General features: G+C 45.2%; 1 protein-coding gene and 1 long non-coding RNA gene across 2 annotated transcripts in view; one reads left to right on the top strand and one right to left on the bottom strand.

Moving 5' to 3' along the window:
* LOC124294146 overlaps positions 1 to 25504 on the bottom strand; it is a 162878-nt gene that overhangs the window by 15365 nt on the left and 122009 nt on the right. Inside the window, exons 5-10 of the long non-coding RNA XR_006904034.1 lie at positions 11633 to 11957; positions 11098 to 11360; positions 8215 to 8503; positions 7946 to 8077; positions 7446 to 7743; positions 7224 to 7368 (exon numbers count right to left, since the gene is read on the bottom strand). This is a non-coding gene — a long non-coding RNA (uncharacterized LOC124294146). The remainder of the gene's footprint in view (positions 1 to 7223; positions 7369 to 7445; positions 7744 to 7945; positions 8078 to 8214; positions 8504 to 11097; positions 11361 to 11632; positions 11958 to 25504) is intronic.
* LOC107221985 (dynein beta chain, ciliary) lies at positions 6977 to 25408 on the top strand. Its single transcript, XM_046738248.1, has 34 exons — positions 6977 to 7344; positions 7416 to 7648; positions 7790 to 8055; positions 8122 to 8528; positions 8739 to 9166; positions 9250 to 9491; positions 9662 to 9929; positions 9993 to 10854; positions 10916 to 11270; positions 11342 to 11613; positions 11716 to 12096; positions 12235 to 12383; positions 12626 to 12655; positions 13251 to 13496; positions 13569 to 14100; positions 14169 to 14733; positions 14808 to 17201; positions 17271 to 17632; positions 17731 to 18207; positions 18286 to 18550; positions 18616 to 18965; positions 19062 to 19324; positions 19391 to 19687; positions 19793 to 19962; positions 20045 to 20348; positions 20404 to 20873; positions 20929 to 21483; positions 21590 to 21890; positions 22000 to 22281; positions 22963 to 23392; positions 23459 to 23673; positions 23776 to 24132; positions 24201 to 24349; positions 24766 to 25408. The coding sequence occupies exons 1-34, from the start codon at positions 7107 to 7109 to the stop codon at positions 25058 to 25060; spliced, it is 13410 nt and encodes a 4469-aa protein (XP_046594204.1). The 5' UTR covers positions 6977 to 7106; the 3' UTR covers positions 25061 to 25408.

Below are 25504 nucleotides of genomic sequence, written 5' to 3'. Positions count from 1 at the left end.
AAAGGCATTGATTGCGCGAAAAATTATAACCGTGAATAGAATAATACCACGGGATTACACGTGCATGCGTACAATACAAAATGCTTTGAAGCCCATGCCGTGAAGCGATTAATAATCCCTCCTCATCTGAAGCACGAGTTTCTTTTTTCGTCAAATAAAGTCAATCGCGCAATGGGGTCGGCAAACACGAAAGCGAGTTTTTTGTCGTGTACCCAGGAGAGTAGAGAGAGAGAGAGCCAGAGAGAGAGAAAGAGAGAGAGAGAGAGAGAGAAAGAAAGAGAGAGAGCTACCCTACTTAGAGAATATGAATAATATACACTCGTGCCTTGTTAGAGAATTTTAATCCAAAGCCCCAATTAGCACCCTTGTTTGCGCCGCGGTGAGCCGCGAAACGTTTTAAGGGGTTTCAAAAATTAAACTCAAGAAATCTCTTCTTCCTTCCCGTGGAGGTGGATGACTTCGATAGGGCGTTTTCGGGGATGAACAGACGCACGGTTCGTTTGACGGGTTTCTTTTGGTCCTTTTGTGCGCCCGTTAGCCTTGCGACTTACAATTGAACACGAAAGTTTTTTTGTAAATGCACGCATCGTAAATATTACAGGTACGCCAATTACCGTTGACGTAATTATTCTCTTGACGATGACCGTCGGGGCGGCAATCGAGTGCCATCCTTTGCGGATTCGTCAACCATCGCCTTGGTAAAAAAATTTTATTACATTTTTTTTTTTTTTTCATCCCCGCCTAATAAAGTTAATCCCCTTACCGCTGGGCTGCGCCTCCACCAAGGGAATTAGCCGGCTCTAAGTCCAAGGGAGTCGCTCTGACGGCCTCCGTGGAAATCATTAGCACTTGTTCGGGTTTGCTAATCTCACGGACGTCGTCGAGATCGATTTGTCCCCGAAGAATGAAGAGAGCGAGGAAAAGTCCCGAGCCTTTCCCTACCTCGGAAGCCATTATTCATCGGGAAGTCCGTTTCTTCGCAGTTTGACTCACTCGATCGACGCGGAATGAAAATGAATGCAATTCCTCCGCTTCCGTTTTCGCCAAACAAAATCAACACGCATCGCTTCACAGGTAGTACAATTTTACTTGTGTAACGAAGGATGAAAAAATTATCGGCTTGCGGTACAATCCTTAACTATTTTCATTTTTTTGTTTTTTTTTTTTTCTTATTGCCATTGAAAAATGCAGTTCTAAGCAGGTATAGCTAAATGAAAATTAGTCTTGTAACCGTAACAAGAATATATAATTTTTGATTATTATTACCATTATTGTAAATATTGCGATAAATTGATGTCGAGGTCTTGGATGATTAAAAAAATTCAGTAAACTAAACACTTTGATGAATGAATGAAATTTCTTTTAACAATGTTTTAAGCAACGTATTGTAGCGATACCCATTTTACTATAATTTTCGCAGACAGTATAACAGATGAAATTTCTTTTCTCGATCGAGTAGAATTTGCAGAAGTAACTTGAGGAGCGAGCGTCTTTCTCGCGAGCAAATTGCGCTGCGCGTTGTGTCGAAACTAGAATATTCAGAGCATGGTAGGCGCGGGCCGGGTCTAAATTAAACTCATAAAATGTACGGAAACCGCACAGCAGCGGACTGTTTAGCTTTAGCAGTGAGCATTTGGCACCGTCGCGTCGCTTCGTCGAGGTTAAAGCATACCTGCAGCGCTAATACTAACGCCATAATTAAAATAATAAATTGTGGCCCGCACGGCGACATTTTAAACTAATTTACAACCGCTATTTTATGTATTGTGGCGGAGGGCCGCACAGAGAATCCTAGTCTAAATTAGTGCTGCTTCAACCCCATGCTGAGACTCTAGACCACCCTGAGCCTCGTCTTCGTGCCCGCGTAACACGTGCGTTTGGTTAAACCTCGCAGAAACGGAGCGAAGGGGATACTGTGGACATAAATAATATAACGCGTTACGAATTTTCGTGGGTAGGGGGTGAGAAAGTGGAGAAATATTAGAAAATAGAAACGGTGAAGATATCGAACTGTCGACAACGCGAAAATCTATTCGTACAGAATTTTGAATTTCAGAAAGTCGGAATTATTTTATAGAGTCGTCAAAATTCTGACGATGATTCTATCTTTTCGCTTGCTAGCCTTCTTATTCTTCTGACGATTTCAAATTTTGGAATTCTATGCTTCGTTCCATCTTACGCGGTGGGAAAATTTTATTAAAATGAGTACCTCTATAATCACGGTTTACATATTCTTGGGATCACAAGAAAATGTAACAGACGTAACTGTTTAGTGTGATTGTAAATTTAGTCAATTTTTCGTTTCTTGCATTTTTTTTTTTTTTTTACTACAAATTGTTCAGCTAGTTAAAGCTTTAACATCGATTTATCGGTGCATCAAAAAAAAATTATCGTAACATTTTCACGAAAATATAGTACCAGTGATGGGGCGGGGTTGAATATTATCACAAAAATTTTTTATACCTATATTTCGATTTTCTACATTTTAAAACTCGATGAAACGGATTTTCGCGTCTTTGAAAACACGATATCGTGACCCTTCTATTTTCCCACCTTTCTACTTCTCTTTCCTACCCTTAGCCCGAATTTCAGCGGAGTAGTGTAGTAAATAGGCGAAAATATTGGCATTACCTCATCGTCGTGTCGCGGTTCTCTTTTTACTGGTCGTCAAAACTCCCGCTCTACTCTTCCTGCAAATACGGATGACTTATGCGGCAGCCCTGCTCGAGAAGTCTTACCTTCCACGGAAATATGCGATTTCAGATTACCATAATACCCTCCGTCACATAAACCAGCTAGTTTTTTTCCCCCCCGATCTCGTAGAGATTCAGGCTTTCGAATATACGGGCGAGAGATTTTGCTAACGCGTCGCAGATATGATAAAATACCGCATTCTGTGCCAAACTTTTTAGTCCGTTAATTGCATTTGCTATCCAATACCAGGAGTCTCATTTCACTGTACATTATCCATAAATTGGCTGTGATTCGCAAGTATCAAAGTTCGAACGTTAAGTTTTCGCAAGCATGGCAGTGGCGAAAAACTTCACCTTAACACCGAGGCGAGACGGATGGCGGTGTGAAAAATGACGCCAAGTTCAAAATCCTCTAAATAAGAAATCGCTCTTGGGCTTGCTAGCGTGCAGGTACATTATTCACTCTCTATAAAACTCGAAAGTGAAATATATCCAAGAGTCGTAAAGCCTGGTCATCAATTTCCGCGACGTTCTTTACAAAATATCCACACATATGTATGTATGCAATATATGTGTAACGGTACACGCCTACTAACGCATGTCGAAAGAAAATTTGCAAAAAAAAAATACACCACCTGCAGAAGTTTCGCGAAGAAGGTTTTCCCGATCTCACCGCGTCATTTCCGCCCGATCATGATCAGGATTTTCCGCGCGGATTACAGCTAAGCGGTGAAAAATTCGACTCATCATCGGGGTGCGTTTTTCAGTTTTTCATTAAATCCCGCACAGCTTCCTTCTCGAATCGCTTTTCCCTCCTGAAATCTCGATTCCATCTCGCGGATACCCGGATGGCAGTGATATATCGCTAGTTGGCATTGCTTACCTCATTCGAAAGTGACCTCAGCCTCTCCCTGAACCGCTGCACTGTAACAGGGGACCAAAGGCGGATCATTCGAGGCCGTGAGAATGATGTGGAGTTTGCGGCACGCGGCGCCTCGGATTATGCCAGGAATTCGATTAGTGGCTTCGATTCCCCAGCCGAGTTGTCGAGACGTCCAAGTTACTCGGGGAAAATCCCTACATGACCGAGGCATTTCGAAACTATTCCCAACCGCTTTACGTCCCACCATGACACTAAATTTCGCCCGTTTCATATTTTTTATACCCTCAAGTTTCATCTAGAAAAAAAAAAAAACATAGAAAATATTCCACGGCCTGTCAGACTATATCCAGACAGACGATGGGTGTGATTGTGAAACTTTCAAAGCGATTTAATGCCAGTATAATGTGTGTACTGTGATACCGGCGTTCTTTAGAAGGTCCGTTATTCATACGCCCATCTAAAAATAACTGTTCGCAAAACAAGTTTCTAAATGCACAAAGGGAGCGCAAATATACTAGTAAATAGTTCAGAGAAAAATTCTTCTGGACAGATGGACGAAGAAATGTCCTGTGATGGAAATATAAAGGGAGTTGGACTTCCGACCGGAAACTAGAGTGACAGCCTGACGTAGCTGACTGTTTTGTCGAGGAACCTGAAAGCGACAGTTGTGTTTTGAATCAGGTTTAGAAACTTTGATACAAACTTGAAAATGAAAAAAAAAAAAAAGAAAAGAAGAAGATGTTCTATGAGTGAAGAAATAACCGCTCGAAAGCATAAAGACTAAAGTATTAAAATCAGATTGTAAAGCAAGTAAGTTATTGATCTTTCTTTTTCAAAGTCTGAGTACGGTAAATATTTGAGGATTTTAAATAAGCATTCTCACGGGGTGAGCCGCGTTTTTTATTTTAAATGCCAGGGGGCATCGGGGACATAATAATACACCTCGTTGGTAATCTTTAGAAATATATTTTTCCACCCTTCGTTATAAGTTTATACAGCACTAAATGCTGGAGCCTGATAATTTTTATCTGAACAAGTAGCAACTCTTTGTCAAGAGAGCAGAACGGAGCGGCAACTTGCCTTATTAAAAGTTTACTTTTTTGGTAGAAAAAAGAAAAAAAGAGAAAAGAAACTTTTACATGTTACCAGAATATCAACGAATGTGTACCAACGGTGGGCTACAAGGCGTATAATTAATTCATTACGTTTAGGAAAACCAGACGGGTGAGGAAATTTTGTACTTGTTTTTATGCCGTGAAGTTTTCTGAACCGCCATAGAAACGTTTCGACGGTTGTTTCCAGTCGGTTGATAAAACCTCGAAATTTCGCATTCCTACACAGTTTCGTTCCCTCAATGATAATTCGAGCACGTCGCTCCTTATTTCTCGTCAGCTCCTTTCAATTTCGCTGGGAACAATCCAAGTATTCCCACCGAAGCGAGAGGGAGTTTCGTGCCTCTGAATTTTACGAGCCGTTTTGCGCGAACAACTCGTCCTTCAAGATTCGCTCATTATTAAGCAATCGCGGCATAGTTTGCCGAAAGTGAATTTGCAATTAGATTAACAGCCGCGTGGAATTCCCCCCGATTATAATGACAAGAAACCACCGATTACATTTTTTTCTAATCCATCTCCGCATCTTTGTCGTCGTCTTGTCGTATTTGGAGAGAAGGGAGAAGACTCTTTGTAGACGAAAAATATGCTTCAGCTTTTGCGGGAGCGAGCTCAATGGCACATTAGGGTGATGAAAGGAATCCATTTCGTTCTAACATCTGGGAATATCATCTCAAATATTGACCAATGACGGACGCACGCGGGCACCTAACGGACTACCACTCTTCAAATATTATTTACTCTTTAGAAAGATTGAATTGGCTCGCGGGTGGTCGACTCTCCAATCCTCGACAGTTGCCACTGCCCGCTCCTCGCTGCCCGTTGTTCCCTCATGATGGCAAGGAGGAAAAACCCTCCACTCAAGTCCCGGGGTAAAACTAGTCCGTCACATCTGTCACCATTCGGTTTGGTCCGAATTACACGGAGATCCAGTTTGTCGCTGATTTCATTTCAAGAGAAGAGAAAAAAAATTGAAATCATGTACTTTAGGGTGGTCCTTAAAAAGGTCATTTTTGAATTTCGACCGGCTCGCCCCCTAATCGGCTGTAGATAATGCAAAAATAATTCACTAATTTTTCCAGATTTTTATCGCGACTCTAACCCGTTCGCCAAAGGGGGTGGATTCCGTTCAACCCTTTCAGGGGCACAGCGGATATAACGAATAGATTTAGATGAAATTTGGTATGGAGGGGTTTCTTGGATCACTGATTACGAATCTGAATACAGAATTTTAAAATTCAAAATGGCGGATCCAATATGGCAATATCAAGTGAGATATCAAGTTGAGATAAAAATCTGAAAAAATGAGTCAATTATTTTTGAATTATATAGAGCCGATTCGGGGGGGGGAGCCGGTCGAAATTCGAAAATGATCTGTTTGAGGACCACCGTGGTGTACCAATATGATATAATCGCGAAAATTCTTGTTAATACTGATACAGCTTGAAAGCATTTTGCATTTTATTGATTACCACCTTACAGCAAGGGACCTTAGGGCAGTTATAAAAGTACGAGGAATCTATTATCTCGTGACGTAATTCTACCCCTCGCTGCCGCAAATAGGCCGGTAGTGCACGGCACGGGGTGACAGTTCGACCTGAGCGTGTCTCCCCTGAAACTTGTTCAGCAGGCCCTCAACCAGTCGGTCGCGCTTCATCGCCGCGGGCAAAACTGCCCCCCGATGCACGTGGGGTGGTTTTGAATTTGCAAATTTCGCGTCGCCGATTTTGTCCGGCGATAAACTTCGCGTTTTCGGTTCTAGAATGAAGTATTAGGTACGGTAATTAGCTAGCGGAAGAAGCGTACCTGCATGTTTGACTGACGGATTGCGTGCAACGAAAATTGGCAATGAGTCCGTTTTTTCTTTGTTTTGCAGCGAGCCATTTCACGACGCGATACCAGATTAACGTCGAGTCGGGGAGTTGTTCGCAGATTCAAAAAGCAGGAACGTCGCGTTCGGCTTTCCTCGGATTCGGTACTGGCTGTGCCTGGTCGTGAGGGTCGCATTTATCCGACTCGATAAGGAATCTAGGAATCCAGAAACAGGGACAACTCCCCGTAACTATGTATGATATACTCGAGCGGTATATATACGATATAGCGATTCAAATTCAGAGGAGGGTTGATATCGAATCAGTGTTCCAATTCGTGCTCGGCGAGGAGTTGCCGTGCTCTCTCAGCTTTCTCGTTAGAACGAAATCAACGGAGGGAAAAGGAATGAAGAGTTTGTAAACGGTTTACTGCGTCGACTAAACAAGTAAGAAGTAAGAAATTCAAGGAAAGGACGGAGACGCGCGTAACAGTGACACAAATGTCGGAAGACGAGAAATTCTGATTATAATTTGACGAGAATGTTTTTAATTTCGATCCACAGTAATTGCTCAGCACTAAAGCTTGGATATGTAAAACGTTTCAGGGATGTCGGGGCCGGATGCTCCGGCGGATTTTCGGTTGGAGTACATCGGATCCTTTGTGCAGAAGTCCTTGAAATTAAAACCAGAAAAGTGGGGTCGTCTGCTTTTGACCGAGGATTACCGTAACACAGTTATAGATTTTCTGGACAATCCAAAGCCTCCGGCGCTGTTTGTCGTCCTAACACCAAATGCGCAGCTTGTTGCCTCGTCGGGCTTTCCAATACCGTGTCAAAGGACCAAAGGTGATAACACTTGTTCCCCCATTTCTTCAAACGCCCCACCCAATTCACTCGGTAAATTTCAAATCCACCAGGGACTTACGCCGTTAAAGTAAAGCTCATACCTGTACCAAAGGACAAGACTGGATGCATCAAAACCCTGATATTGGGCGACCTCGCCTCTCGGGTCGTCGACCAGCTGGCCACACTCGTTGATGAAATATTTGCTCCTCTGTTGAGCAACCCGGACAACCACAAAGAGCTTCCAGAGATTGCCGTCCAGGATCTGGCGAAGCATGTTCATTCTTTGCGGGGAACGTTGTACCAGGTTGAGACAGAGTTTTGGAAGGTTATTGTGGGAGGGAGAGTGAATTATCCGTTGATCCGAAAGCAGTCAGGATTCAATCTCGACTCTCTAGTTATCTATAACGGAAACATTGATTACAGTCCTTGCGCTAATTGTTCCCAGGTCAAAGGACAGGTCAACGGCAGAACGGTTTTACCGATGCCAGCGGGACTTGAAAAGGTGGGGGAGGTTGAAAGGTTAGTCTCCACCACTGGACCGGAGGCCGTTGATCTGTATCTGAAAAGCGCGATCGAAGGGGTTGTCATTAAGTGGGCGTACCTGGTCAACGACGTCGTGACCCACGAGTCGAGCAGTGCTTTTGACAACGGACAAAACCCGACTCCGAATACTGAATTGGAGTACTGGTCAACCAGACTGGCAAACCTGAGGTTGGCGAGCTCTGCTGTTATTCTGGAATTATGAAAATCGCAAACATCTCGTTACAATCGTTTCAGGTACATATTCGAACAGCTCCGCGAGGACCGTGTGAAAAAGATGGCTATCATCCTCGAAAAGACAGATAGCGCGTATTTTCCCTGCTTCCGTACCCTTTTCGGAAACGTCGTGTCAGCCTTAGCGGAGGCGCGGGAAGTGTCGCTGTACCTTTCGCCCTTGACGAAGAACTTCAAAAGCATCGAAGAAACCGACTTCGCCGACGCCAAGCCGTTGATGGGCCCGTTGATACACACGGTGGGACTCGCCTGGAGCTTGTCGAAGTATTACCAGAGCTCTTCGAAGCTGATTATCCTGCTACGGCAAATTTGCAACCTGCTGATTCAGGAGGCCCGAAGATTCCTCGATCCTTCGTCGATATTTCAGAGCGACGTTGACGAGGCTCTGCAACGAGTGAAAATTTCCAGAGGTGAGTAATTGCCGGGGAAGATGATACGTGTGGTGAAAGCGTTTTGCCACGGATTGGAGATCGCGCGGGAATAGAACGAGACAGGATTTGTGTTAGGGGAAAGTCAGGTCGTAAGTATTGAACATTCGGTTCCATTCCTCGACGGTTATAACCTTGGGTTACGATCAAATTTCAATGGGACGAGGTACATTAAGCAGCGTTTCCTCTTAGGGGTTCTCGAGGAATTCAAGTGCCAATTTGAGCGGAGAAGAAATGTGCCTGGCATGAAGCCAGACGCTCCGCCATGGACGTTCAATCCGATAGCAGTTTTCCACCGTTTGGACGCATTTTTGAAACGTCTTGCTGACATCGAGTGGTTGTTTCACACCGTACTTGAGTTTTCGAAATTGGAAAAGATCGAAATTGGCGGCATTTTGGGCAGGTCATTGAGCACCAGAGTAGTCGGCGTATTTAAAGAGTTTCAACAACTGTTCGCATCATTCTCTGCGAGGGCGAGCGACGTACTCGAACCTGACGACGAGACCTTCGCCGTCGATTGCAAAAGGTTTAATGACGCCATCACCGACTTGGACAGTAAACTTGCAGCGATTCTGTGTCAGGCCTTTGACGACTGCGGTAACCTCGAAAGCACTTTCAAAGTAAGTTCAATCATTCTACGTTACTAAAGAACACTGCTAAAATGATAACCTATTCGAATTGGAAGGCATCACGTTGATTTTAGCTTATAAACATAGCAGGGACTGTCCTGGATAGACCAGTAATTCGCAAACAATTTACGGATCGGTATTCAAGGGTGCTTGAACTGTTAAATGCCGAGTTGACGATGGTTGAAGTTCTGTTCAACCGAGGTACTCGTGGCGCCATGAGCAGCCTTCCGCCTCTAGCAGCTGCTTTACGATTTACAAGCATGCTGAGGCAGCGAATCGATTTACCCGTGCAGTGCTTCAAGGCTCTACAGCATTCGTAAGTGTTACTGAACCGTAAACTTGCGAAGAAATAACTCGGCATGAGGGGGCTGATCGTGAACACAGATTTTCGCTTTTATTTACAAAGGAATACTCCGCGTTCATTCACACGAGCAGCTAAACCCGTGGAAACAGATCGCTTTCGCCTACTCGATTTCTATTTTCCAGAATCATTGACACCAAGGACGGAAAGAATATAATAAAGCGACACGAACGACTTATTGAGATTCTGTGCGCGAGAGAAGAATCGCTGTTCACTGACTGGGTTAAAATCGTTCCAAAATCCGTGGCTGACGGTCTCAACCGTCCGTTATTGATGAGATGCTCGGATTCTTCTCTAGCTTTGAATTTCGATCAAGAACTTCTCGCGGTTCTCAAAGAAGTCAACTACCTGAAGCTTATCTCACACGCGGACATCCCTAACGAAGCAGTAGAGGTAAATGATGTCTTACCACCACAAATTTTTTCAGCAACTATCACAGAATTATTTCAACTTCAGGTTTCCGAACGGTCCGAAACGTTCAGAAAATTTCGTACTCTTCTGGGCAGCACCGTCGATGCGTACAATAATATCCGTCGAACATCGCGAAGGGTCGAGTTCAATTTGATCGAGCTCGAAGTGGCGACGATTGATTCGTTGATATCGAGGGGAGAAAACGAATTGTGTTGGAAATCAGAGGGCCTGCTCGAGTACATTACCGAGTTGGATAGGCTGGTCCACGGGCTATGGACGCGGCTAAAGGAGACCCAGAGTAACGTGGAAAAGATAGACATGATCCTAGAACCGTGGACAAAAACGCCGTTGATCGAGCGCAAGGATCGCAGAAAGGACGCTTTACTGTCGCTCGATGAACGCACGGAGAAAGTATCGAAGCGATACGCCGACATTGAAAAGGCTTCGGAACAAATTCACGCCCTCTTGGCCGCGAACAAGGCCCTCTTCGAGGCTAATGATAACGAGAACGAAAGTTGGGACACTTACGTGACATACGTAGACGGCATCGTCTCGGAATCACTTCGACGAGCTGTGGGATGCTGCTTGGGTTACTTAGCGGACAACATGGATCCGTCGGGGCAAAAGGAACCGTTATTGGAGGCAAAACTCGAGTTGCGAGAACCGGATCTGTTCTACGTCCCGTCACTCGAGCCAGAGGATCCAGATGGTCTGGATCAGTTGATCGCCGGGCTGTTGAACGACATGATTGGAATGGCCGCACTTGTTCCGAGATTGTGCAGAAATGCGCAAGGATACGGGGCTGAGATGGAAAATGACGAGGACATCAGAGCTATGAAGTCTGAGATACTTGCTAGCGTGGCAAAGGCGGTTGAAGACGCCACGGAATTCTGTGGTATATTTGAAGGTAGGCAGAAACGAGTGGAAATCTCGGGGAGTTAGCAGCGTCAATTCACCGATGATTTTAGGCTACGCTTATTTGTGGCTCGAGGATCGGGAGTCTGTGATGCAGCAGTTTCTGGAATACAGTCGACAATTAACGATGGACGAGATGGAGATGATTGCTGCTGGGGATCCCAAGGCCCCCGAGCGATCTCCTCCCCGAATGGAACAGTTTCGAGAGCAGATAGATCTCTACGAGGGGCTCTACCTTGAAATCGAGGAAATGAATCCGTCCAAAGTGTTTTGCGGCTGGTTCCGAGTCGATATCAGGCCGTTCAGACAGTCGTTGTTGAATACGGTGTGCAAGTGGTCGAGTATGTTCAAAAAACATCTCGTAGAACGCGTTACCAGCAGCCTGTCAGACTTGGGCTCCTTTATCAGGTCAGTGTTCCGGTATTTCTTCACCTTCGTATCCACATCTGTTTCTATCTGGCTTAAACCACATTTCGCAGACTCGCGGACGAAGGTCTTCTGCAACAGATACAGCCTGGAGATTACGCGGGTCTCGTTAGCGTGATGGGATTTTTAATGCAAGTCAAAGAACGCCAGCCAACAACGGACGAGATGTTTCAACCTCTCCAGGAAACTGTTGAGCTTTTGAAATTTTACGACCAAGATATACCGGAGGAGGTGAATGTCTTGCTGCAGGAATTACCGGAGCAATGGGCAAACACGAAAAAGTTAGCGTTGGTGGTGAAACAACAAGTTGCACCGTTACAAGCGGGCAAGTATTATATGCTTACCGATTCTTGTTTCTTTCCATCGTGTTTTTTTCGGCTAGACTTCCGATAGATGCCATTTCAATGTGCCGACTATATGTATCTAGGAGAGGTGTCTAGGATCAGAGGGCGTATATCAGCCTTCGATACGACAATTTGTCACTATCGCGAGGCGTTCCGGCGTTACGGATTCTTCAAGTACAGCTGTGAGGATCCTTACAAGCAGCTCGACGAAGCTGACAAAGAGATTTCGATGCTGGAGCGGCAGATGATGGATATACAAGAGTCTGCCTCCCTCTTCGAAGTCACTGTTCCCGACTTCAAGCAATTGCGACAGTGTAGAAAAGAGCTGAAAATGTTGAAGCAGCTATGGGATTACGTTCACATTGTGCGGAGCAGCATCGAAGGGTGGAAAACCACCCCGTGGCGAAAGATTGACGTTGAGAATATGGATATTGAATGTAAAAAGTTCGCGAAGGAAATCAGAGGTAAAAAATCCATGATCTGCTCCAGGAAAATGAATTTTTCATTCCACAGAGAAAATCTCCACTCTACGCCGACGTTCGTGGATTCATATATTATTCCAAGTGAAACACTTTAATTTCTGATATTCTCAATTTTCACAGCATTGGACAAGGAAATGAGACCCTGGGACACGTACATCTCGTTGGAGGCGACGGTGAAAAATATGCTGACGTCCTTGCGAGCTGTTGGAGAATTGCAGAATCCGGCAATTCGCGAACGACATTGGCGTCAGCTGATGAATAGTACTAAGGTATCGCTAGGCTGTATGAATCGTGAATCGAGCGTCAGACTATTGAAATATAAAGTTTTAACGATTCCGAAAGCAAAATTCAGGCACGGTAAACCCTGAGATGAAAAAATGTACCTACCTATCAAATTCTCCAGTTTGTCGAATCAGAAACGTTAGGATATTTCTCGTTTTCCAATTGTATGTGGCAATAGTCTCACGATAGTTCTAGTCGCACCGCTGTATATACGCTATCGGTGTTACAGAAATTGGGCAACATGACTCCGGAAATGACCGTAAGTCCACTGTACATAAGTGCACGATATTCTACTATTAATATTTTGTACTTTTACATATCATCCATCAATGGTAAGCCATTAGGGTAATCGTCATCAACGAGCTTTTCGTCATATCATGCCTACAATGTACATGAATTACGTTATTTGTTATGACCGAATAACCGTTTTCACACTTGTACAGTTAATGGTATTCAATAAACTAGCAAACACCTTCATTCGATCCATCGCCGTTATTTTTGATGCAGTAGAAACGATAAAAAGCGAAGACCAACGCATATTTCAATATCATTTAACGCATAATTTCGTACCTTTTATATTGCCGCTGTTCCATTTCACCATCATTGTGATTATACCTGTTGTATCATATTATGCTTGATCAATCTTATTTTCGACTAAATAAACATAACCATGTAAAAATAATTACATCATTTTCCTCACTTTCGTACTGATTTATTCGCAACCGTATTGAGCACCTGCATATGACATTATGCACTATTCAAACCACTCCATAACTTGAACATGATTCTAGTAAAGCACCTGTGAATTATGAACCACGTCGTTTTTTCTATGAGTAAACCCGCATATATGTTAGGTTCGCTTCGTCATGGATGCGTCGACAACATTGGCCGATTTGCTCGAGTTGAGCTTACACGAATGCGAAGACGAGGTGAAAAACATCGTCGACAAAGCGGTGAAGGAAATGTCTATGGAAAAATATTTGCGCGAACTCAACGCGACGTGGTCGGCGATGGAATTTGAGAAGGAGATTCATTCCAGAACTGGGGCAAGCTTGTTGCGGGCGAGCGAAGAGTTGATCGAAACGCTGGAGGAGAATCAGGTCGAGTTTTGAACACATGTAGCTCGGGCGTTGAAAAACTTTGCTAGGAGTGAGAATTCTTTTCCTCTTTAGGTTCAACTGCAGAATCTTATCACATCAAAATTCATCGCTCATTTTCTGGAAGAAGTTTCCACTTGGCAGAAGAAACTTTGCATTGCCGATCAAGTCACGACAGTTTGGTTCGAGGTTCAGCGTACTTGGATGCATCTGGAAAGCATTTTCATGTCCTCCGAGGATATTCGTCGTCAATTGCCGGTGGATTCTGACCGCTTCGATCGAATAGACGGAGAATTTAAAGAAATGATGCAAGATATGGCGAAGACACCGAATGTAGTCGAGGCGACAAATCGAGACGGTTTGCTCTCTGCTTTAGACGAGCTGCAGAAGGAACTCGTTTTATGCGAGAAAGCACTCGCGGAATACTTGGAGACTAAACGATTGGCCTTTCCTAGATTTTATTTCGTATCTTCCAGCGACCTTCTTGACGTTCTATCGAACGGTAATCAGCCAGTAATTGTCGCTAGACACTTGATCAAGCTGTTTGACTCGATGGCCCAGCTTAATTTCGTCGACGTCGAAGAAGGCGCACCCAGGCGCGTTCTTGGTGAGTATAAAAAACGCATCAGCCATTGGTCCAAATCAAGTAATCAATGATTATCGTCCTGTTACCAGGCATGCATGCCAAAGACGGTGAGTATGTGGAGTTCACTAACTGTGAAATGGTCTGCGCTGGACCGGTAGAAGTCTGGCTAAATCGGCTTCAACATGCCATGAGAGCAACAATTCGTTTCTATTTTGGTGAGGCGGTCGTCACCTACGAGGAGAAGCCGCGCGAGCAGTGGCTTTTCGATTACCCAGCACAGGTCTCACTATGCGGTACGCAAATCTGGTGGACAACCGAGGTAAACCTCGCATTTTCGAGACTCGAGGAAGGGTATGACAATGCCATAAAGGATTACTTGAAGAAGCAGATATCCCAGTTGAGCACTCTGATTACCCTCCTACTGGGGGAGCTGACTAAGCAGAACAGACAGAAGGTAATGACGATTTGTACGATCGATGTTCACTCGAGAGACGTCGTCGCCAAGCTGGTTCAAGCCAAGGTTGAAACCGCCCAAGCTTTTCAATGGCAGAGTCAACTCCGTCATAGATGGGATGAAAAGGAAAAAGATTGCTTCGCAAATATCTGCGATGCGCAGTTCAGATACTCTCACGAATATCTAGGAAACACACCGAGGTGAGTATAAAAGGTGAAAATCATCCGCCAGATAAGCGTGAGGGTTTCAATGACTTATCCCGTTCGAATCACAGGTTGGTAATCACCCCGTTAACGGACAGATGCTACATAACATTGACTCAGTCCTTGCATCTGGTGATGGGTGGTGGTCCTGCGGGTCCTGCGGGTACGGGAAAAACTGAGACGACCAAGGACTTAGGCAGAGCGTTGGGTATAATGGTTTACGTTTTCAACTGCTCGGAGCAAATGGATTACAAGTCTTGTGGGAATATTTACAAAGGTTTGGCTCAGACCGGTGCGTGGGGTTGCTTTGACGAGTTCAACAGAATCTCGGTGGAAGTATTGTCTGTAGTCGCTGTCCAAGTGAAGTCCGTCCAAGACGCGATAAGAGACAAGAAGGACAAGTTCAATTTCATGGGTGAGATAATCGCGATGGTTCCATCGGTTGGAATATTCATAACAATGAATCCCGGATACGCCGGGCGGACAGAGTTGCCGGAAAATCTGAAGGCTCTTTTTCGACCCTGTGCAATGGTCGTTCCGGATTTCGAGCTGATTTGCGAAATTATGTTGGTCGCTGAGGGTTTCCAAGAGGCGAGAATACTGGCAAGAAAATTCATTACTCTGTACACGCTGTGCAAGGAGCTGCTTTCGAAGCAGGATCACTACGACTGGGGGCTCAGGGCTATAAAGTCGGTTTTAGTCGTTGCAGGAAGTTTGAAACGCGGTGACCCTGGACGACCGGAGGAGGAAGTCCTGATGCGAGCTTTACGAGATTTTAATATACCAAAAGTCGTATCGGACGATTTCCCCGTGTTCATGGGACTTATCGCGGACTTGTTTCCCGCCCTAGACGTACCCAGAAAACGTGACTTGGAGTTTGAGAAAACCGTGAAACAAGCAGCTGCGGATTTGAGCCTTCAGCCCGAAGACGGGTTCATACTGAAAGTCGTGCAACTCGAGGAGTTACTGGAGGTGAGACACTCCGTGTTTGTGGTTGGTACGGCCGGTTCTGGAAAGACTCAAGTTTGGAAATCGCTGTTCAGGACATATCAGAACATCAAGAGAAAACCGATGTACAATGACCTGAATCCGAAGGCAGTAACGAACGACGAGCTCTTCGGAATCATAAACCCAGCTACCAGAGAATGGAAGGACGGTCTGTTTTCCGTCATAATGCGAGAGCAGGCAAACCTTGGAGGCGATAATCCAAAGTGGATCGTACTTGACGGTGATATAGATCCAATGTGGATAGAGTCACTGAACACCGTGATGGACGACAATAAAGTTCTGACGCTTGCCAGCAACGAGAGAATAGCGTTGACTCCAGCGATGCGGTTGCTCTTCGAAATATCGAACCTCAGAACGGCAACACCGGCGACCGTATCTCGGGCCGGTATTCTGTATATCAACCCTCAGGATTTGGGCTGGAATCCATATGTAACCAGTTGGATAGAGACGAGAACTTTACCGGCGGAGAAATCGAACTTAGTTATACTTTTCGACAAGTACATTCCACCCTGTTTGGAAACGCTGAGAACAAGGTTTAAGAAGATAACACCGATCGCTGACATGGCTCACGTAGAAATGCTCTGTCATCTGCTGAACTGTCTTCTGCAGCCAGATTTAACCGCCGTTGATTTTACCAAAGAACATTACGAGCTGTATTTCGTATTCGCTGCGGTTTGGGCGTTTGGATCTTCCATGTTTCAGGATCAGACGGTCGACTATCGCGTGGAATTCACAAAATGGTGGGTGAATGAGTTTAAGCAAGTTAAATTCCCGTCGCAAGGAACCGTGTTCGATTACTTCATCGACTACGAGACGAAGAGTTTCGTTCCCTGGACGGAACGTCTGCCGAAATTTGAACTTGACCCAGACATACCGTTGCAGGCCGTGTTAGTTTACACCGCTGAATCGATAAGGATAAGGTACTTTCTCGACTTGCTGATGTCGGAAAAGCATCCAGTTATGTTGGTCGGTACGGCGGGAAGCGGGAAGACGGTTTTGGTATCCGAGAAGTTGTTGCAACTCTCGGAGAATTACGCTATCGCAAATGTTCCTTTCAATTTCTACACATCCTCAGAGATGCTTCAAAAGATACTTGAGAAACCATTGGAGAAAAAAGCTGGTCGGAACTATGGACCCCCCGGAAACAAAACGCTGGTGTACTTTATCGACGATATGAATATGCCGGAAGTAGACACGTACGGAACGGTTCAGCCCCACACTCTGATCCGGCAGCATTTAGACTACGGACATTGGTACGACAGGACAAAGCTGTCATTGAAAGATATCCACAACTGCCAGTACGTGAGCTGCATGAATCCCACGGCCGGATCGTTTACTATAAATCCTAGACTCCAACGGCATTTCTCCGTTTTTGCAGTTAGCTTTCCGAACACGGAATCTCTGACTACTATCTACGCGTCCATACTGTCTCAGCACTTCGCGAACGTCGAGCACAGGTACGACTAAAGAAAGAGAGAAAAAAAAACCAATAAATTTTGCCATTACCTGAGTCTTGATTGTTCTAGGTTTCCGCTCACCGTCACTGAACTCTGTAACCCGATCGTTCAAGCGTCTCTTCAGCTGCATCATCGTTCTTCCCAAGTATTTTTGCCGACGGCTGTGAAATTTCATTATATATTCAACCTCAGAGACTTTTCGAATTGCTTCCAAGGCTTGCTATTCAGTGGAAACGAATGCTTGCAAGGCTCCATAGATGTCATCAGACTATGGATGCACGAAACGCAGCGCGTGTATGGCGACAAATTGACCGACGAAAAGGATATCGAGTCTTTCTCAAAACTACAGTTGGATACTTTGAAAAAAAATGTCGAGGAGGTGGATGAAAGCGCGCTCCTTGAAAAGCCAAACATTTACTGCCACTTTGCAGGTGACGTATTTGACACAGACACAACTATTCACGACATACTGCATTAGGAGCAATCACGAGCCCATTCAACTCGATTCAATAATTTCTGAATTTTCCAGGAGGCATTGGGGACCCCAAGTACATGCCAGTAACGGATTGGGCGGTACTGCATCGTCTGCTGACCGAGGCTTTGGTTAGCTACAACGATCTCGTTGCGGCAATGAACCTCGTCCTTTTTGAGGATGCGATGATGCACGTGTGTCGGATAAATCGGATATTGGAATCGCCTAGAGGAAGCGCACTGCTTGTGGGAGTCGGTGGTTCAGGAAAGCAAAGTTTATCGAGGTTAGCAGCGTTCATAAGCGCGCTTGAAGTGGCGCAAATACAATTGAGAAAAGGATACGGGGTTACGGATTTGCGAACGGAACTGGCTGGCCTCTACTCGAAATCCGGTCTAAAAAACGTCGGGATGATGTTCCTGATGACGGACGCTCAGGTGCCAAACGAACAGTTCCTGGTTCTCATCAATGACATGTTAGCCTCGGGGGAAATTCCCGACTTATTCCCCGAAGATGAAGTTGAGAATATAATAGCGGGTGAGTACAATCGATCGCATAATTTGAACGGAATAAATCACGCGCCCGATTGATACACTGCACGATTTACTCCCACAGGCGTACGGAACGAGGTCAAGGGGGCTGGTATATTGGACACACGTGAAAATTGCTGGAAATTCTTCATCGATCGGGTTAGACGACAGCTGAGAATTGTGCTCTGCTTTTCACCCGTTGGTTCGACCCTACGTGTAAGATCGAGGAAATTCCCCGCTATTATAAACTGCACGGCGATAAACTGGTTTCACGAATGGCCGCAGGAAGCTTTGATGTCTGTGTCGAAAAGGTTTTTGCAGGAACTTAACGAGCTGCCGGAAAGTTATAGGTAAGTTAAACGAGTCTCTATATCGACCATGTCGAATAGCGTTTCAATTTTTCAACTCACTGCAGAGAATCAGCGGCAAGATTCATGGCTCATGCTCACACTAGTGTAAACGCGGCGAGTCGTTTGTACCTGGCGAGTGAACGGCGATACAATTATACAACTCCGAAATCATTCCTTGAACAAATCAGCCTGTACACCAAGCTTTTGCGCACAAAATCGAAGGAGCTTCAAGGACGGGTAGAGCGGCTTGAAAACGGTTTAGCTAAGCTGCGATCGACGGCGGCTCAGGTAGACGAATTAAAGGAGAAATTGGCAGTTCAAGAAATCGAATTACAGCAAAAGAACGACGCTGCGGATGCGCTGATCGCTATAGTCGGCGTCGAGACAGATAAAGTTCAAACGGAAAAGGCTCTGGGTACGACTTGATGCAATTTTATACCTTTGAAGTACTAGCTTAAACTCCATCTTTGGGGTAATCAGGATTTTTCAATAATTTTCGAATTCCCATCAGCTGACGAAGAGGAATCGAAGGTGGCCATAATAGCCCAAGAGGTATCGAAAAAACAAAAGGACTGTGAGGTGGACCTGATGAAGGCCGAACCGGCTTTGCTGGCTGCCCAAGAAGCTCTGAATACCCTGAATAAAGCGAATCTTACTGAGTTGAAATCGTTCGGTTCACCGCCTGGGGCTGTGACCAATGTCACCGCAGCCGTAATGGTGCTCTTGGCACCCGGCGGTAAAGTGGCCAAAGATAGAAGCTGGAAGGCGGCTAAGGTGTGACCGATAATCGGACAAGAACCGCGGGTCATTTATACGGCGGTTTGTTTTTTCTCGTTTCAGATCGTCATGGCTAAGGTCGACACGTTCTTGGACGCCCTGATCAATTACGACAAGGAGAATATTCATCCGGAAGTGATAAAGGCCATACAACCATATCTAAAGGATTCCGAATTCGAACCAGAGTTCGTAAGGTCAAAGTCTGCCGCCGCTGCTGGTCTATGTGCCTGGGTTATTAATATTATTAAATTCTATGAAGTCTTCTGCGACGTTGAGCCAAAGCGAAAAGCCCTGGCTCAAGCGAACGCTGAGTTAGCGGCGGCTCAGGACAAGCTCGGCGTCATAAAACGAAAAGTGGCTGTGAGTTAAATCGGATCCTCTTTTAAGCGTTTCAAAGATTAGCTAGAAAATGTTTATCCAAGAAGTCCGGCGGATGCGGTTGTAATTTTTTTTCGTTATTCTTAGTCGCTGGAAGAACAACTGGCAAAATTGACTGCTGACTTTGAACAAGCTGTCGCTGAAAAACTGAAGTGTCAACAAGAGGCGGACGCGACGAATGCAACGATTCAATTGGCTAATAGATTGGTCGGTGGTTTAGCCTCAGAGAACGTCCGATGGGCCGATTCAGTGGCAAAGTGAGATACGACGAGCGGAGATAGTGGTATCCCATGAGTCTAGACTATAGATCCTTTTACACTGAGTTTATGACTGTTTCAGCTTCATGCAGCAAGCTACGACTCTGCCGGGTGATGTGCTACTGGTAACAGCGTTTATCTCTTACGTCGGTTGTTTCACAAAGCAATTCCGTTTGGATCTTCAGAACAAACAATGGTTTCCCTTTTTGCGAACACTGGAGCCTGCTGTGCCGATAACGGAGGGTCTGGACCCACTCTCCCTTCTCACAGACGACACGCAAATAGCCAAGTGGAACAACGAGAGCCTGCCCAACGATAGAATGTCGACGGAAAACGCGACCATTCTGACAAACTCTGACAGGTGGCCACTGATGATAGACCCGCAGGTACGGATCTTCGATCATGAAGTTCTCGATAGCTATTCAAATCCGGCTTACACAGTTGCAGGGAATAAAATGGATAAAGCAAAAGTACGGGGACGATTTGCGGATCATTCGTCTGGGACAAAGAGGTTTTTTGGAGGTAATCGAAGTGTCTTTGGCGAGCGGGGCCACGGTCTTGGTTGAAAATATCGGTGAGACGGTCGATCCGGTTCTCGACCCTCTACTGGGTCGTAACTTGATAAAGAAAGGTCGGGCTATAAAAATCGGCGACAAGGAGGTTGAGTACAATCCGAAATTCAGGCTGCTTCTTCACACAAAGTTGGCAAACCCTCACTACAAGCCAGAAATGCAGGCGCAGACAACTCTGATAAACTTCACGGTGACTAGAGACGGTTTGGAAGATCAATTGCTCGCGGAAGTAGTCAAGGTTGAAAGACCGGACCTCGAGGAGCTCAAGGCCGAGTTGACAAGGCAGCAGAATGACTTTAAAATCACGTTGAACGGATTGGAAGATTCTCTCCTCTCAAGGTAACGGTTCCTCACTGCTGACAGCGAATCGAATTTGAAATTCTTTCACCCGCAGGTTGTCTTCAGCTGGAAGTAACGTCCTCGGGGACACGGCGCTGGTTGAAAACTTGGAGACGACTAAGCGTACGGCTGCCGAGGTCGAGTGCAAGGTTACAGAGGCCAGGGGCACCAGCAAGGAGATAGACGCTGCTCGTGAACTCTATCGACCGGCAGCGGCTCGTGCCTCGTTGCTTTACTTTATTCTGAATGATTTGAACACGATAAATCCGATATACCAGTTCTCCCTGAAAGCCTTCAGCGTCGTTTTTCAAATGGCCATACTGAAGGCTGATCCGGCGCCCGACGTCACCGGCCGGGTGAAAAATCTCATCGAGTGCATAACGTATTCCGTATTCATGTACACGACGAGGGGACTGTTTGAGTGCGATAAGCTCATTTTTGTGTCTCAGATGGCATTCCAGATCCTATTAACGAACGGGGAAATCTTGGCCCCCGAGTTGGACTTCTTGTTGAGGTTTCCAATTACCCCGCACGTTACGTCGCCGGTTGAATTTCTCTCGAACACCAGCTGGGGTGGAATAAGAAGCTTGGCTACAAGAGACGACTTCCGGTAAGCCCGTGTTCGACTTTAGCCACGTTGTAAGTGCTCGGCTACTACGGATCGTCGAACGGTCGATAAACTCTTTCGTTTCTATATCTTTTTCAACTCTTTCAAGAAATCTTGACCGAGACATTGAAAGCTCTTCGAAACGTTGGAAGAAACTTGTCGAATGCGAGTGTCCAGAACGTGAGAAGTTTCCTCAGGAATGGAAGAACAAAACCGCCCTTCAACGCCTCTGCATGCTCAGAGCCTTGCGCCCGGACAGAATGACTTACGCGATTTCAGCTTTCATCGAAGAAAAACTTGGCCCTCGATACGTCGAAGGTAGAACCGTAGAATTCGCCAAGTCTTACGAAGAAACCAGCCCCACCACACCAATATTCTTCATATTATCGCCAGGGGTGAATCCTCTAAAGGTGAGAAGAGCTACGTCACAAATTGAAGCGCGAAAGCTTCTGTTCCAAACTATATCTAATTTCATGCAAATGCTTGCGAGTGTCTTACCTTCACCCCTCAACAAAACAGGACGTTGAAGCCCTAGGCCGGAAGTTAGGGTTCACCTTCGACGCACAGAATTTCCACAACGTGTCTCTTGGCCAGGGGCAGGAGATTGTAGCCGAACAAGCGATGGACGAGGCAGCAAAAATGGGCCACTGGGTGGTACTCCAAAATATTCATCTCGTGAAAAAATGGTTGCCATTGTTAGAGAAGAAGTTGGAAATTGCTGCCGAAGGCTCTCATCTGGATTACAGAGTTTTTATGAGCGCTGAGCCAGCGAGTTCTGCGGCTGGTCACATAATACCACAAGTTTGTGTACCGAGTATTAAGGGGGGATCCCCTTTTTTTCAATAAATTTGTCGCTTTTTTCTAACTCTCTGGTGAAGAAACTATAGAACGGATCAATGCGAAATTTGGCATGTGGATTTATTCATCTTTTATCTATTCACAAAAATATTAAAAATAATTTCCTCCTCCCGTTGATGCTGTGCACGATTTGAGTCTTCCCATTGATTCTACAATAAAAACCCAAAAACATTTTACTTTACACACATGTATCTATCGTGTGACGTAGTGAAAAAAAAGAAAAGAAAATTGAGAATCCGGTGATGTTTTGAACTCAAGCAAATAGATCGATGTTTTTGGTACAAACGAAAAAAATATTTAACGTATTCGTTTTTTTTGCGTCAAACGATAGCTACATACGTGTAAAACAAAATGTTCTTGAGTTTTTTTCAGGATTAATGGGAAGCATCAAATCGTGTACAGCGTCAACTGAGTATCGTCGCACGTCGAGAGTAATTTTTTTGTGAATAGATATGCGATAAACAAATCCACATGCCAAATCACGCACTCATCGGTTGTATAGTTTCTTCATTAGAAAATTAGAAAAAAACGTCAAATTTAGGGGGAAAAATCTTCCCTTAGACCCACCGTAAAAACCGACGAGTTTATTAACATGAAAAATTCTTTCCACCTCCTTGTTGTCAGGGTATCCTGGAATCGTCAATCAAAATCACAAACGAACCTCCCACTGGCATGCAAGCCAACTTGCACAAGGCCCTGGATAATTTCACCCAAGAAACGCTCGAGATGTGCGGCAAGGAGGCGGAATTCAAGGCGATACTGTTTTCTCTGTGCTATTTCCACGCTGTGGTCGCGGAGCGGCGTAAATTCGGCCCTCAGGGGTGGAACAAAATTTATCCATTCAACGTCGGCGACCTCAACATAAGCGTCAGTGTGCTTTACAATTATTTGGAAGCGAGTCCGAAGGTGCCTTGGGAGGACCTCAGGTACTTGTTCGGGGAGATCATGTACGGCGGACACATTACCGACGACTGGGATCGCAGACTGTGCGTGTCTTACCTCGAAGAATTAATGCAGCCAGACTTAGTCGACGGGGAACTTCAACTAGCTCCAGGTGAGTGTAGCAAATAAATTCAGCGAAAGAACCTCGCTTTCGATTCTTTTTTGATTATATATTCAGGATTCGCGGCGCCTCCCAACACGGATTTGGTCGGATACCACACTTACATCGACGAGGCAATGCCACCAGAGTCTCCGTACTTGTACGGACTCCATCCCAACGCAGAGATTGGTTTCCTCACAACGACGTCTGAGAATTTGTTCCGAACAGTGTTCGAGATGCAGCCGAGAGACGCCGGAAGTTCAGGAGGTCAAACAGTGACGCGAGAAGACAAGGTGAGCTTTTCACTCGGACGAGTCTCGCATAGTTCGAAGCGTAATTTCGCAGGCTAATATAGCCTGATGTAAACTACTAATCGTCTCATCCTGTTCAATAAGGTGAAGCAAATCTTGGACGAGGTAATGGAAAAACTTCCGGAAGAATTCAACATGATCGAGATAATGGGTAAAGTGGAGGAACGAACGCCTTACGTGATCGTCGCCTTCCAAGAGTGCGAAAGGATGAATTATCTCACTGGCGAGATGAAGAGGAGCCTCCGTGAGCTAGACCTCGGTCTTAAAGGAGAACTGACGATCACTTCGGACATGGAAGTTCTCGAGACCGCTCTCTTCTTCGACCAAGTTCCGCCTATATGGGCCCAGAGGGCCTATCCCTCTCTTCTGGGTCTGACGGCTTGGTTCGTCGACCTTCTGCTCAGGCTGAGAGAACTCGAAACTTGGTCTACAGACTTTGTAGTGAGTTCCAAATGCGAGCGATACATTTTTGTTCGCATGAATAGAAAAACTGATCGATCCTGTTCCAGTTACCAGCGTCGGTGTGGCTGGCTGGTTTTTTCAACCCTCAATCGTTGCTGACTGCGATTATGCAGTCGACGGCAAGGAGATACGAATTGCCTCTGGATAAAATGTGCCTGCAGTGTGACGTGACGAAAAAGAACAAAGAGGAATTTACGTGAGTATAACGACCGTCCCACGTTTTACGCGAAAAACACGGTTAGCGAAATGTTTCATCACAATTCAAGAGCGGTTTTTCAACTCGTCAGTAATTAAATTCACCGAGTGCACTATACTGCGGATATTCGCACGATGTTTATTCGCGTATTCATGTCATTCATGTACGAGAGTTTGCGGCCTGTATATATACACTGCTGCGTAATTTGCGCGACAAATCTGCTTATTCGCGAGGCATGACGACGAGAGGACTCGACGTAATCCCGAATTGAGTCAAGCACGACCCTTTAACCCTTTGCGGCGAGTAATACGGTCTAATTAAGGAAAACTACCGTAATAACTCGACTCTCGTCAGTTATTATTTACCACTTAAGTGGAGGCTAGTTTGTACAATGGTTTAGGAAAATTTCTAACCAGTTCTGCACCCCGGGAGGGGGCCCACGTTCATGGAATATTTATGGAGGGTGCGCGGTGGGACGTGCAGACTGGAATCATCGTCGACTCCAGGCCGAAGGAACTCTTTCCTTCCATGCCCGTGATAAATGTCCGTGCTATCACCCAGGACAAACAGGATCTGAGGAACATGTACGAGTGCCCCGTATACAAGACAAGAACTCGAGGTCCTACCTACGTTTGGACTTTCAATTTGAAGACCAAGGACAAACCGGCCAAATGGACTCTGGCTGGAGTCGCTTTGCTGCTCCAGACGTAGGCGGAAACGATGTTTATTACAATGTTACTACGCACGCATACGTCATTTATATTTATGTATAGAATAATTACGTATACAGATTGTGCAGGAAGAATAATTTATATGTATACAAGGTGCGGGATTATATGACATTGTTGAAATGGATATTAAAATTCTGGACACAATGGCTCATTGTTGTACAGTATATATGGGTACCTATAAGCTTTTCCAAGTATCGATTACCAACCCAAAGGCAAGTCACTGAAAAAGCTCCTCTCTGAATAAGAAAAGTTGAATTCTAAAAGGAAAGAACAGACATTTTTCATGCGTGCCTTCGGGAGAGTTAATAACTATTCCATATTTGATAGATTCCTGCATTCTGTATTATTTTTAAATTGTCCCTTTTACCGTTTGATACACAATGTACGTATGTGTGTAAATATATTGTGTGCTAGCTCCAAGATG

This window comes from Neodiprion lecontei, chromosome 4 (genome assembly GCF_021901455.1).
Source record: "Neodiprion lecontei isolate iyNeoLeco1 chromosome 4, iyNeoLeco1.1, whole genome shotgun sequence".
Classification (NCBI taxonomy): Eukaryota; Metazoa; Arthropoda; class Insecta; order Hymenoptera; family Diprionidae; genus Neodiprion; species Neodiprion lecontei.
This window is presented reverse-complemented; position numbering and strand designations above follow the sequence as displayed.

Coding starts and splice junctions, on each gene's coding strand:
- LOC107221985 (XM_046738248.1), top strand. CDS start 7,107: ATGTCGGGGCCGGATGCTCCGGCGGATTTTCGGTTGGAGTACATCGGA. Junction 7,345..7,415: donor ACCGTGTCAAAGGACCAAAG/GTGATAACACTT, acceptor CAAATCCACCAG/GGACTTACGCCGTTAAAGTA. Junction 18,551..18,615: donor GAGCTGCCGGAAAGTTATAG/GTAAGTTAAACG, acceptor AACTCACTGCAG/AGAATCAGCGGCAAGATTCA.